This window comes from Uranotaenia lowii, chromosome 2, assembly GCF_029784155.1.
Source record: "Uranotaenia lowii strain MFRU-FL chromosome 2, ASM2978415v1, whole genome shotgun sequence".
NCBI classification, from domain to species: domain Eukaryota; kingdom Metazoa; phylum Arthropoda; class Insecta; order Diptera; family Culicidae; genus Uranotaenia; species Uranotaenia lowii.
Window position 1 is genome coordinate 301,791,765 of NC_073692.1, and position 15,361 is coordinate 301,807,125.

The following is a 15,361-nucleotide window of genomic DNA, read 5'->3' on the forward strand; positions in this document are numbered from 1 at the left end:
CATAGAGTTTTTTTTAACGATATGATGATACTTTACGTGATTAAAAGTACAGACCTCAATTGTAGGTGGTATGCCTACATATGCTAAATGATGTTCAAATCCTACTTACTTGGAAGAACGGTGTCAGCGAGATGACCAGCCAGAGCAGCACGTTGGCGATGGTCCGGCTGAAGATCCGGATCGGGCAGGCATCCAAATCCCGGAAGAGATGGGCGATGCTGGAAATCGTGTAGCTCACGTTGAGCAGCGCCAGGCAGGCCACCGGGAGGGAAATTTTCGTATTCAAATGATGTAACAGCTTGCGGAATTCGCAAATCTCCTGTGTGCGGCCATTCCAGTTTGCGGGGGTGTTACGGGTGCGGTGCAGCATCGAAATTGAATCCGGTTGTGTCCAGGGCCATGAAACGAGAACGAGGAAAAATGAGCATGTATACAAAAATGCTTTCAGAGGAAGATTATCCGGTTATATTACATAAATCATATTCGAATGCACAAGGTGTTTGGGTGGGTGCCTAACAAGGGTTCATAGACATACTCGTACCTACTGGTGTATGGCGTCGTCCAAAACCACAAAAAGGATAAAAGTAGGTATGCAAGCCGATCCGAGAGGATGAGCTTCCCGGATTCTGCTGCAGCGCTTCGCCTCGTTTTTTTTTTGTTTGAGGGAATCACTTGCATTTGCATTTGTTTGGTCGAAGAGCTAGTGGTTTTTGTTTACTCTTCCTCGAGAGTCGATGGTGCTAATTCGACAATATTTGTGTATCACCCAAGTGCTTTGCTAGACTAAGCGTTGTTGGCCGATAAAATTTGAATAAAACATACAAGATAACATCATATTTGTACTAAACTAGAGCTTTAGGGGAATCGATTTACTCCTAGATAGTAAACTAAACATTGAAAATATCATATTTGAAATTTTTTTAAATAAACTTTTCTGGATTTTCTTAGGTAACTCCCTGATCAGAAGAGAAAAACAAAAATATTTCAAGATGAGATGTTTTGATATTCAATTTAGTACTCGTAGGATGTTAAAATATCTCAAATTATATCAAAAAGTCCATACAATAATAACTTAATTATATCCCTCTTTGATAGCATTATATCAAGATTATAACTTAATCAGATAGGATTTAGACCACCAAAAAGGACAACAATTTCAGTCCTGTATACAAATAGCTTCCCTGCCATTAGTGATATATCTAATTTTAAAAAAAGTCATATCTTGAATTTTGTTTCCGAACTTGGCTGAATTTTAAGATTTATACCAATCATCAATCCAAATCATTCACACAATGATAATTTAAATTGTTAGATTTTGTCAATCACTTCTAGTTATGGTTTTATGGCTCGTATAATTCTAAAACTTAGCAGTTTTTACCGAATTGCAGCTCAATGAAATAAAAACCTACAAAAGAAACTAGAAACCGATCAAAAATATATTTATTATCCTGAGTTTTATGAAGGATTAAGATTTTGCCTAGATTTTCGAATTTCAGAGATTTGGCAATTTTAAGAAAATTCAATTGAAAATGATATGACTATTTCATTTCTGACTTTGGGCATTGTATTTTTTTTTAATAATAATGATTTTAATTTATTCAACTGCTATGTAGAAGACTGCAAAACGTTTTGGTTTCAATAAGATCGAAATTCATTTTGGTTTAAAACTTCTTTGAATTACGATCCGATTCCTGAATTTCCGTGGAAATGTAAAAAAAATATCAAAGAGAAAACTTATGTTACTTTTCCTGAGAAGTCAAAATTATTCACTCATTTTATTTGCAGTCATCGAAAAAGTTGATCATCTTATCTATATATAAAAATGGAGGCGCTTTCTTTGTAACAACATCACGTATGAATGGTCGATCGAAATGAAGTGAAATTGGGGATTTTTGAGTCAGAGATGGTTTGTATAATAGTTTCAAGAAGTTCACTTTTTATGGAAGGTGGTCCAAATACAAATTCAACTTAATTTGTTACGATTTCCATAAGAATCGATTCGCGATCACGATGAATTTTAGAGCGTGTAGATGAAATCAAACATTTATTACGATTTATACATTAGCAGGTAAAACGAAGTTTACCGGGTAAGCTAGTTTTAAATAAACCTATATTTCCAATGTTTTTATAAAGTTAAAAAAAATGCGCGAATTTTTTTAACACTCCCAAATCAGTTAAAATCATAGAACATTTTTTAATTATTTCTAAAACGTCGAAGAAAAAGGAAATGTTTAAATAAAATGTGAACATTCATTCATTTTCATTTTATTCATTTTATTTACCCTCTTTTTTGGAAAATTGTTACTATTCCAAACAAATGATTCAAATTTCAATTCATTCGATTCAGATTTAATGAAGTTCTAAAATAAAGATAGAAAAGAATAAAATTTAGATTTAGAAATGAAATTCTTGAACTACAATTCACAATGAGAAATGAATTTAAGAATTGATCAAAAACAACATGATATCTTGGAATCATCATTCTGAGAAATAAACCTAACAGGATAAATAAGTGTTTTAAAATCAGTTTTGAGTTTATTACAATTATAATCAAAATATAATCTCAAATATTTGTTTCTCAAACGTTTAGTTGCGAAATGAAAACCATTTAAATTTCGTTTCGATTTACTTTCATTGATATAAAGAAGTTTATGAAATATAAATAATTGAAAAATTGCTTTAAAAAATCTTCTATTTAACAACAGGTGAATCATTTTCATTTGTAAAATGACACTTATAACAAGAGATTTTTTAATGAGCTCATAAAGTCTTCCTGGTACACAAAATACGAAAATCAGCTTTTATCAATATTATCTCACAGGAAAATTATAGATTCACCGATTGAAGTTGTATCAAAGAATATCGAAAAAAAAGAAACTTGGTTAAAAAAAGATGAAATTAAATCTCCAATTTTCAAATGTTTCATAACATCTTAAACTAAGTTCTATGAGATCATATTGAAAGAGAAGGGGCTATACACTGTATCCTCAATTTGTAAAATCACCCCCCCCCCCCAAAGCGAGCTCTAGGACCGCCCCTATCTGCGGTCTTGGGGAAATTTGATAGTTGATGAATAACCTTTATTTTAAACTTTTTTTGTGATGATGTACAGTTTTGTGATGAAGGTGCAGAAATTTTTTTAATGAATTTTACCTGTTTACAAAGTTAAAATCATATGAGGCCCTCAGATCCAAAGGGGTATAAGTGACAAAATGGTCGATTTTGAGTTAATGATGCCAAACGATTCTTCATATTTCAAACTACATTTCAGGATTTTTTCTTATTTTTTTAATTTTATTTACATATTTTTTCATTCGACAGAAAAAAACATTTGTTCAAAAAATATATGGAAAAAGGCCAGACACAACACTTCAAAAACGTGTTTTCTCGGAAAAACTTTTGTGCACTTATACCCCTTTGGCTCCAAGGGCAATTTTACAAAAGTTTTGAAATTACAAAAGCTATTATAATAAAAACTTATTGCATATTTAGATTCAGAGCATTCAAATTAGTTAAAAATAAGAAAAAAAACACAGAAAATTTGATTAAGTCTAAAATTGACTTCTTGATGAATATTTCATATCAGTAAAAAAATTGTAATGACATTGATTTTTTCGAAGCCTTCGTCGTGCTGTTAGAATCAATACTGCATGTACCATGAAGGGATCTCTTTGCATCTCACATAAACGTAGCGGAGATTGCGGGTTCAAGTCCTGCCGGTGAGCCTTTGTATTTTTTTTTCTAAATGTTCATGGTATTAGCATCTTATGTCCTTTCTTTCGTTGATTCTTCGTGTTTCTCTGATACTTTCCATCACCTTCGAAAATGTGATTATTTTCAGGTACAAAGATGTACCAAGCGATTTCATAACATTAATATTGATCACATAAACGTTTTTTTTAAATCAAAGTAAGTAATGAATTCTAGTTTATAATTTTTTTTTGAGTTAAAATAGTTGTAATTGTCGACAAAAAAAATGGAAAAATTGAACTATTTTGTCTTCGAATCCAAATTTTATAAAAATTGCTTTTAAGTTCATTTGCAATATCCATTTTGTCTCCATTAAACTCATCGTAAAAACTTGCCTTAATATCAGCTGAAAGTTTTCAATTAGTACAAAGAGTTAGGAAAATGATCATCATGATTCACCGTAACACTATGCAATAGTGTCTCCCAATAAATCCCTTTCACCCCACCTTCAACTAAAATTATTTTGCTAAGATGCAGAGGTAACCTCGGTCCTAAAGCACAAAATAGATCATTCATCCTTTCTTTTCCATCCATTAACAATTAGGACGTGGCCGGCGCCGTTATTGACGTTCAAATAGAGAGCATAGGTTTTGCGCAATGTGAACGAGCTGCTTATCACAAGTACCATTCATTTGACCGCTGATCAAAATATATGGCCTCGGTTAATCACGGAGTAGCTATTGGCGATGTGGAATTTGTTCTACTGAGCCACACCAGCGATCTGCTGTGTGGCAGCAGCATAAAGAATACTGCCACTGGGATACTGGTCCATGTCGTACGAGGCGACTTATCCAGTACTTCCCAGCGGATGCCGTGGGTGCGCCGCGTTCGTGCGTAGGATGCTCCACCTTCGGGGAGTATCTGACTAGGGCGGTTCTCAACGACAGAAGCTGCGGGGATAAGACTTGACCTTTTTCGCAGTGGAAATCGTTGGGAAAGGGTTATTCCACGTTCGGGGAATACCCACGGGTAGAGTGGCTCTCGGCGCCGGGAGAGCCTTTCGAGTCGGAGTAGGATGACGTCTTCGTCGGGAATCATCCGAGTCGTTGCGTTAAGTCCCGCGCGTGTGCCGTGACAGGCGCGAGTCTAGGATAAGCTGCTCTCGATCAGGCACACGACGGGCAAGGTGGCAAACCTCGAACCCTTAAGATAAGTTAAGAGGTCGGGCCTCGAGTCGTTAGAGGAGAGGTCAGGCCTCAAACCTTCAGGTGGAGAGGTTTGTGTGGTCAACCCCGAGTCTTTATGATGAGGGTCGGGTCTCGAGTCGTAAGAGGAGGGATCAGGCCCCCTTATCAACAAGAGGAGGGGTACAAGTGGTCACCTCGAGTCATTGCGAGGAGAGTTCAGATTTCAAGTCGTTAGAGGAGAGATCGGGCCTTGAATCGTGCAGAGGAGAGGTAGCCTCGAGTCGATGCGAGGAGGGTTCGGATCTCGAGTCGTTAGAGGAGAGATCAGGCCTCAAGTCGCGAAGAGGAGAGGTTTGTGTGGGAATCTCGAGTCACTGCGAGGAGATGTCGGTTCTCAAGTCGTGAGAGGAGACTTCAGGCGTCGAGTCGTAAGAAGGAGAGGTTTTGCTTAAAGTGGTCTCGTTAATGAGTATTGCCTTGGAGCGCATTAGCGCGAATAGACCTCCCACTAATGAAGCATAGTGTACTAAACAGTTCGAGCTGGCAACCAGGTCTGCGGCCCCAGGTGGACTTTATGGCGTAGGGGTACTTAGTAACATGAGTCGTCCAATTGCACCCATGGACCCAGAGTAGCATACTGGGGGTACTCGATCGCTCGCCGTGCCTTGGAATGCAATCCATAAAAAGGATTTACCACCTGGGTGATCAACTAAAAAAAAAAGTACTGCCCAGATACGTTTATCTCATATTTATGTCTACTGGAAATCAATGAGGTTGTATCTGGGAGGGGGAGAAAATAGGTCAAGGTCAATTATAGCGTGCAGAGTTCATAAGCTTCAGTGCTTCAAAATCCCTTCGTGGATCGGCTTCGTGTCCTATATATTAAATTTATTTTCTAATCCTTTTTATGGTTTTCAGGTTTCTCAGGTACCTATATGATAAAATCTGTGAAAAAAAAGGTTAGGCACAATTTTCCCGTTTGTTTGGATAACGTGCCGCTATCAAGCCTACCCCTTTTCTGATACCTGAACACCTGTCACGTGGCACCAACTCGTTGATGTGTTAAATAAGAAATCGATGAATGAATGTTGGAGTAAAAATGGTTTGTTTCAAATTCGTAGCTTGTTTAGTTACAATTTTACTTAAACGCCATGCTAAAGACGAGGTACCGTTTTTGAGTGGCAAGATTTGAGTTTCAATACAAAAGATTTGTTGAATTGCAAGCCGAAATTTACAATAAAAAATAAGTTTCAATTCAAATGTAATGCCACAAACTTAGAGTGAAACAGGACTTAATTCAGGCGAGTCATTTTTTTTAATTATTTGTTAACACTTGTTTTAAAACACCTTTTGGGGTCAATTAATTTCCCGATACTACGACAAATTTATTTCTTGAACTGAAAATTGTACTTGGAAAAAATCCGCATGGCCTAATTTCTTTTAAAACTAGCGTCCGCATAGTATTTTCGACATTGTGGTACACATTCATATAAATAAAATACTATGCACAGGGTACTTTTGAGAACAAAACATTAAATATTGACTCACAATTATGGGTGCGTGTTATAAATTTTACTGTTGGGTATAATCATTTTACTATGGTTTAGTTTAAGAGGAGCTGATCGTGATTGAACCCGGTAAATATTCTTATTTTCAACATTAATTAAAGTTTTTATAATGAATATACCGGCGTGTGGTATACCGGCACAGGTTATGAGAAGACATGATAGTGCAATTTCAAACAAGTGAATAAAAATAATATTTGTGAAACATGCATGAAATAAAAGCCTTCATAGTAGGTTGTAAAATAATATATAATGTATGGTAATTTTATTATTCAAATCAAGCTCCTCATGCATACTAATCTCTATCATAGCACATTACTTGGTTTATAAAGAACAATGTAAATTTTACAATGCACGAAGTAAAACAACTCATCCTGTCATTGACAACTTAACTAAAACAAAGTCGAAATTACTATAAACAGCCAAAATCAACACATAGTAAAGTTACTTTTTGCGTAGAATTTTTAAGAACAAAACATAATTGACTAAAAAATAATCCCGATCCCCACCACTTACGGTATCTACTTTAAAATTTTCAAATAGGAAATTGGGCTTGTGATATAGCTCAGTTGGCAAGTCAGTTGCTTTCTGAGCCGATGTCCGTGAGTTCGAGCCCAAGAGTAAACATCGATCACAGTTGTACCGGATAAGTTTTTCAATGACTTGTCCGCCAACTTCATCGTTGATATAAGTCGCGAATGACATGAAGATGTTAAAACGACTATAATCGAAACAAAAAAAAAAAAACAAATAGGAAATTTGTGTATGAGTCAAAAGAAAATCGACAACAATCACGAACTCTGCCTACACATTCTCCGTTCCAGTGCATTGGCAATGTTGAAAATTTCTCCTGTTCCAAATTCCAACTAAACTTAAGAGCTGGTTTGTTATTTATTCAACTGATAGAAGCCACAATTACACGGAAAATATGCATAATTGAAAGGTACATGGAATCGGGTACCTTTACTTCTGTGGCCATTGGCATCGTCGATAGCTTGGCCAATGGCACTACTGGCTGGTGTGAATCTTGCTTACGCAATTTACTTTTGATACTATCCGACTACCTACAACAATACTGGCGCGCTTCATGCCCGTGACGACCAATTCGGTATGGAAAGTTGTAAATTTTCGATAAGACCGCATCGGCTGTTTGTAAGGATTCGTTAGGGTGGATCGCCAGATTGAGCAGGATTAACAACTACGAAAGGAACCTCAGGAATGCAATGGGAGCAAACATTTTATGTACTCCTCAAAAAGTTTTGGTTTCAAATATGATAAGGTAAAAGATTTTTTTTAATTATCTGACGGTTTTCAGAATTTTTCCAAAATTATATTGGCTTATTTTTGCGACTTTTTAAACTCATGATTTTTTTTTTAATATTTGAGATTTTTAGTTCGAAATTAAACAATTTTAAAATGCACATAACATTGTCTGTTTTCAACACAGAATATTTCAACTGAGCCGCAGCCCGTGGTGCAGGGGATAGCCTTCAAGTCTTTTAAGCCAACGGACATGAGATCGAATCCTGGTCAAGGCATACATAGTACACTTTCTGTGGGTTGGTGGTTTTAGCATTTGTTAAATGCTAGCCTTCATATCCTCGAAATATGTATGTTTAGACTTTAAAAAGGAATCTATTCGAGGAAACATCAAGTTTCATTGAGATCCTGTATGTGTTTGTGCTCGTTTCGTTAAATACATCAAAACGCATTGAAATTTGTATCGGCGTTATAAATAAATTAAATAAAAGTTATTTCTATATCAAAACCCGTAAATAAGATTGAAATAGATTTTAAAAATACCGTCTTCATCAAAAAATATTTTGCGAAAAATACTTATTTGTAGCTAATTTTATGTTTCAACTTCCATCTGAAGGCAACAAAATTGGCCATCCTCTCCTTTAATAGTTATGAATGAAATAATGACTTTAAATCTATAATTTTTGAATCTAAAACCAAATATTCTCGAACAGTTTATAGCAGAACTCATTTCATGTTTCAACCAATAATCTATTAATAAAAATTTTGGGAGAAATCTGAAGACCTCCGGCGCAAATTGTCAGATAGGAAAACGTAAATGTAAACTTCGAACATCGTCCGACATTTTATAAATCATTTCCTCGAGATAGTTCGAGCTTTAACTTGGTTTTTGTCACTATGTTTTTATCGCTGAACCACCCTAACGTCCTCTTTGTTAATGCATGTTGGCGAGTTTACTTTCCGGAAGCGTCTTCCGGAAATTGGATGGTTTGCGTGTCTGTTGAGTTTGTTTCTCCCCCGCCAGAATGAGCCTGCAATTGTATAGGCAGATGCACGCGTATGTTGCCGTACCATTGTTTGCCCCGCTTTAGAAATTTCTGCATCTGCTTAGTGATTACTACACATTCAGCATTTCATTGCACTTCCTGCGTTGTTTCCTGCGAGTGTAGGTAAGCTGCTGTTGGCGGAATCCATTTGGCGTAACAGCCTGTGTTGCTGAACGCATCCTGGGCCTCCCCCGTCCGGTTTGTGTGGTGGTCCCTTCACTATATTTATTATAATGGATTGTACGTTCACTGCACTATTTATGGCGACGAGCTGTTAAGTATGGCACAGTTTGGGACTTTGCGTAGCTTGATTTTGAAGTAGAAAACGAAGCCACATGCTTAGAAAGATTGAATTCAAGCAAATATAATACAATTATACATTTTATATCCATTAGGAATCATTAGCACCAAAAGCTTGAACTAGGTTCAGTTAACCTATTGTTTTTATGTTAACTTCACTAAAAAACTAAATCTTGATAAATATTCATTTTTCCTTTCACAATTAAATATTTTATTGAATTTTCGATATGAATTTCCAAGGGACGTAAATCCCATTCCAATCCAATATTCAAATACAAAGCATAGTAAGAATAAAAATCTATCTCATCGTCCTATTAGAAGATTAAGGGGTTTGTCATTTTGGATGTTTTACATCTGGAATTTTGTACCTACCTCCATTGTTGAAATAACAGTAAAGAGGGTAACGGACTTATTTTGGACCGGTTACATATTTTGGAACATCTTGTTAGCTATTTTCAAGAAATTGATTAACAAAAATAGTTAAAGTTTCTTTCTATGATTCTAATCATATATTACATTTCGATTTAAAGTCTGCTTCATTTAATATTGGAACACAAACAATTGCGTGTAGTTCAGTCATTTATTAAAGAATTCATAACTTGTTTTTCATACAAATGTAGCATTTTCTTTACTCTTTCATAAAAAAAAATTAAAAAAACTATTCATTGCTGTTTCGAAGAAATTCTCGTACTTTTCCCGTAATACGGCACATTAGGCGGCGCACACCCTTTTCGTCCACCGTTTTGGCGATTTGATTCCACCAGTTCTTCATTTGAGTCATGTTCCTAACAAGTTTTCCCTTTGCCTTAAGCCTCCGCTTCGTGATTGCCCAGTATTTCTCTATCGGCCGGAACTGGGGGCAGTTTGGGGGGTTGAGGTCCTTCGGTATTACGCTGACCCCGTTCGTTGCGTACCATTCCATAACCGTTTTGCTGTAATGGCAGCTTGCGAGGTCCGGCCAAAACATTACTGGACGGTCGTGGGCACGAATAAACGGCAGAATCCGTTTCTGTAGGCACTCTTTTTTGTAGACTTCTGATGTCATTGTCTTGTCAGTGAGAAAGACTTTGGTTTTCTGTCCACAACTGCATATCCTCTGCCAAATCATGTACTTGCGGGCGAATTTATCCGCAAACACAAACTTAAATTTTGCAGGTACATCCCCCCGAGCCGTCGCCAAATAAAATTTTTGACCTGGGATTTGCACAAAGTCAACCTTCGTCGCACCGTACTGTGAGCGGCCTGGAACTTATTGGCCAAATCGCGGTCTGAAAAATTGGGATTCCTCTTGACGGCCTTGATGACTTTCCCACGCAGTTTCCGGTCGACAGTTCCACTCCGACGCTTCGAATGCGGCTTCCGAGCCGTCGTCAATGTTTCTTTGTACTGCTTGATAACACGCCATACGGTATTTCTGGGCATTTTAAACTGTTTAGCTAGCTTCGATGCCGACAACAATGGATTTTCAAGAAAACTGTGCACAATTTGATCTCTCCGCTCGGCTTCCATGGCGGTTGTTTACAAAATGCTATCGTTTGGTGTTATGACATAAATACATGGTGAAAGGTAATGAATTTCCCGACACGTGGGTGAAAAAAGTTTCCAAATCCGTCCACTAGGAGCGCCACAATGAGCAAAAGAATTTGTTCCAATATTAAATGAAGCAGATTTTAATAAGCTGATAAAGGATATAAAATTGAAAATTAGGTTTTGATTTTTCCTTGTTGAGCCAAATCAAGCCCATTTCAGGTCAAATCAATTTTCAAGAGGTTTTCTGCATAGCTGTGATGAATTTAACAACTACATATAAGTTCACATTTATGAATAAACTCTTTAAAACTAGTTTGCAAGTTAGAAGAACGAAAAAAACAAGTTTTAATAACAATTTGGCCCATCTCGAAAATAAGTCTTGCTTAGTTCCATAGAGACTTTATTTGGACCACTTACCCAAACCAAGGTATTAAATTTGCTGTCAAACGTTCATGAACGATATAATAAGTGGTCCTACGAAGAAATGAATTAAAAACATGAAAAAACTGGAATTGGATTATTTTTTTTTTAAATTATTATTTTGGTAGTTTCAAAAAAAAAAAAAAAATAATAATAAGGTCTAAGAGTAACAGCCCCTGTAGTTGCAATTTAAAAAAAATCTCAACGTTAAAGATTTTTGTAAAACAAAGGTTGTTTCTAGTCATAAGTGTGTTAACTCTTCTGTAAATTTGACAGCAAAAATAACTGGATTTAAGAGAGTTAATAAGATCGCAATATTTTCGCACAATTCAAGTTGCTTGAATCTATGTATATGTACTAATTCCATTAACGAATCCAAACAAATTTCTGTTAGGTTTTGAAACTCAAGATTAATCAATGTACAGTAACGTTCATCATTGTATAGAAATTGGAAGCAAGCGCAGTGTCACTTCGACTTTGAATTTCCATAACTTTTTTCTCTGATGATATTTTTTGATCAATTTTTTTGCGTTAGATAGATCAACTATCACACTATTATAACACAAAATTTGAGCTTTCTGGAGTTTGTGTGGCCTGAGAAACAGTAATTCTACGAAAATCTGACTTTTTGACTTTTCTCATTCAAACTGCAATATCTCTGAAACTACGCTACATTTTTTATTGAAATTTTGCAGAGTGATTGATGAAATATAAAGCTAGCATTTCTGAAGTTTTCGAAAAGTTCTATCGATGAGATAAAAAGCTACGCGAGGTGCAATATTTCAGGTATGAACCTTGAAATGTGATTTCTATAGAATTTTGGACGAATGTTTCCATAGGAAAATCATATTCTCTGTTTTACAACCAGTAAATCTATTTCAACCGAAAAATCATAACAATATCGCGAGATTCTGATTTCGAAACACAAATGGATCATTTATTCCATTTTTTCTTTTCTTCATTGCTTTTGCCAGACATTTTTTGTCTGATTGGTGGAGGAAACGATATTGTTCTCATGAATTGTCCAAAATTCTATAGAAATCGCATTTCAAGGTTCATGCCTGAAATATTGCACCTCCCGTAACTTTTGATTTCATCGATAGAACTTTTCGAAAACTTCAGAAATGCTAGCTTTATATTTCAACAATTATTGTGCAAAATTTCAATAAAAATGTAGCGTAGTTTCAGAGATATTGCAGTTTGAATGAGAAAAGTCAAAAAGTCAGATTTTCGTAGAATTACTGTTTCTCAGGCCACACAAACTCCAGAAAGCTCAAATTTTGTGTTATAATAGTGTGATAGTTGATCTATCTAATGCAAGAAATTTGATCAAAAAATATCATCAGAGTAAAAAGTTATGGAAGTTCAAAGTCGAAGTGACAGTGCGCTTGCTTCCAATTTCTATACAATTATGAACGGTACTGTATGTTGCCGACCTGATGATGAAGGATTTTCATAACTTATCAATGAGTCGCCTGAAGGTGAGCTGTGGTGTGTTTTCAAATTTGATCCTGAAAATAAGCCAACAGGCCACAGAAAACTGGCCAGTATTTTACACCGCACAACACATTTCGTAGAGCTTGCAGTGTGTCCTGAATCTACGACAGGTATTCCGCACTCGTTTATATACCTGGCCAGCTGGCAACTGATTGAACATTCTTATTATATAGTCATTTATAAGAGGAAACACACGGCCACTTACGGGATTCCAACCCAAATGTTTTCTTGCCGATACCGGGAATCGAACCCAGTACGCCTGGCATACCAAAACCAGACTCGCGTCAGCCTATCCGCTAGATCACATCGGCGCTTGCTATCGAAATAGTAGTTAAATTCGAAAAAATATCTGTTGAAAACGCAGGTTTCAATGGTTGGAATAGAGTTATCGTTTAATCGTTTTCGTCAGTCTAGTCCTTAAAGTATAGGCTATCATATTAGCGATAGCTATTTAAGTCGCTCGTTGAAGCCTTGGTCCAAAAATCGTATTTTTTAAAACTCGTAGTCGTTGAAGTGAAAGTTGTGCAGCCGTATAGGAAAACCCAAAGTAATTTAGGCTGGCAATCACCGATACTGTTGTCCTGCGCGTTCGTTTCGGTCTAAACGGGAAGCGGTTAGTAGAAGTGCCTACTGGTTGTTGAACCTGGTCCTTGGAGGCCAATTGAAGGTCCGTGCTTAAATTTAATTATTTAATTAAATTTCATATGCTTTTTTTTATTTTCTCCTGAGATTGTCAAACCTTCAACACGAGATTCGCGACATATTAAATTGTCCCCCCCCCCTTCTGGGGTAAGAGTCCGGGCTAGCTAAATTGATGACCGTTGGCACATCTACACTTAGTGGACGGCGCTTAAGTGCCGGCGGTAAAGTTTGCACCTTTTAAGCTCACAACTTAATTCTCGATACGTAGCAACTCTTACACTGAAGTGATATCCTCACTGTTAATGTTCTTATTTCCGTGTGATATTCTGAGCTAACACCTCAGAATATTTGGCAATACTGATGAGTTACCAAGAACCAAGTTTGAGAAATTTGGCTTCACAGTGTGATGATGTAAACATTTGTACTGTCATCATCATCACCATCCTATGGTTCTCAGCAATTATCAATAGCGAATTGGACAAAGCAAGAGGAACCATAACAAAAATGTTTTGGATCTGTTAGTGCCAGCAGAAATCGTTTGCTGTTGTTCCGGATGCTGGAGGAACCGATAGGAAACCATAAGCTTCAACAATATTTTATTTAGTTAGGGGGTGGTTCAAAATAAGTTCCGAGGGTGGTCCAAAATAGAAACATAGTGGTTCAACGATCACTGTCCTCAATGCCGCCTACAAAGTGTTGTCCCGAATCCTACTCCGCCGCCTAACGCCACAAGCAAACATATTCGTGGGAAGTCATCAGGCGGCTTCATGAAGGGACGGTCAACGACGGACCAGATGTTCACATTACGGCAAATCCTCCAAAAATGCCGGGAACACCAAGTTCCTACGCACCATCTATTCATCGACTTCAAAGCCACATACGACACGATCGACCGTAACGAGCTATGGAAAATCATGAACGAGAACGGCTTTTCCGGGAAGCTGATCAGACTGATCAAGGCGACGATGCTGTGCTGTGTGCGGATTTCGGGTGAATTGTCGAGTTCATTCGAATCGCACAGGGGGCTTCGACAAGGTGATGGTCTATCCTGCATGATGTTCAACGTGGCGCTAGAAGGTGTTATTCGACGAGCGGTGGGCGAAATACGGGGCACGATTTTCAACAGATCCAGTCAACTTATCTGCTTTGCCGATGTCATTGATATAGTCGGCAGATCATCTACGGCGGTGGAGGAGATCTACCGCAAACTGAAACGCGAAGCAGGAAGGATTGGGTTGATGATTATTACGTCCAAGACGAAGTACATGCTGGCCTGCGGATCCGAGACCGACCGAACCCGCTTGTCCAGAAATAACAAGGTCACGATCGACGGCGACGAGTCGGAAATAGTCGAAGACTTTGCCTATCTCGGTGACCACAGACAATGACACCAGCCGTGAGATTCGGAGGCGAATTATCAGCGGAAGTCGTGCCTACTTTGGACTCCACAAGCAACTGCGGTCGAGAAGACTTAGCTCTCGCACGAAGTGTAACCAGTATATGACGCTCATTAGACCGGTTGTTCTCTACGGCACGAGACATGGATATTGCTCGAGGAGGACCTGCGTACACTCGGAGTATTCGAGCGACGAGTTTTAAGAACCATATTTGGCGGCGTACAGGAGAACGGAGTGTGGAGGCGAAGGATGAACCTCGAGCTCGCGCGACTCTACGGTGAACCCAGTATCCAGAAGGTGGTGAAGGCTGGCCGGATACGCTGGGCGGGACATTTTGCGAGAATGCCGGACGACTGTCCTGCAATACAGGTGTTCGCTACGAATCCGGTAGGAGCAAGACGAGCGGAGGCGCAACGAGCGAGGTGGTTAGACCAAGTGGACCGTGATCTGGCGAACGTGGGGTGCCCGAAAAACTGGAGAACGGTTGCCATGGACCGAGTGAATGTAAGGAATTATGTTCGTCAAGTTATGTCATGAGACGGAAAACTATGTAAATAAAATAATAGTCGTTCAAAATAGAAACATGGTGGTCCAAAATACCGACCAGAGTAACTATCGAATAAACGGGATTTTAGGCTTAAATCTTGTTGCATTGTAACACACGAAGATGTGTTTCCACAGAAAAAGGCATCATCTTCGCAATGAGTGTGAAAAGCAGTAAAAAATTGTAACTTTTGTAAAGTTTCCATCAACAGCAGATGTTTTCAGATATAGTCTGAGGCCATAAAAACCTCTTTTGTTAACTTTTTTAAATTGTGGTAGCAATT

The 15,361-nt window shown here is 37.7% G+C and overlaps 1 protein-coding gene across 3 annotated transcripts in view; it reads right to left on the reverse strand.

Annotated features, from left to right (window-relative positions):
* Positions 1-15,361, reverse strand: part of LOC129748081 (uncharacterized) — a 205,799-nt gene that overhangs the window by 19,018 nt on the left and 171,420 nt on the right. For all 3 annotated transcript variants that reach the window (XM_055742557.1, XM_055742556.1, XM_055742555.1), the window contains exon 7: positions 110-319. In XM_055742557.1, coding sequence (XP_055598532.1) covers positions 110-319 — 210 coding nt within the window. The remainder of the gene's footprint in view (positions 1-109; positions 320-15,361) is intronic.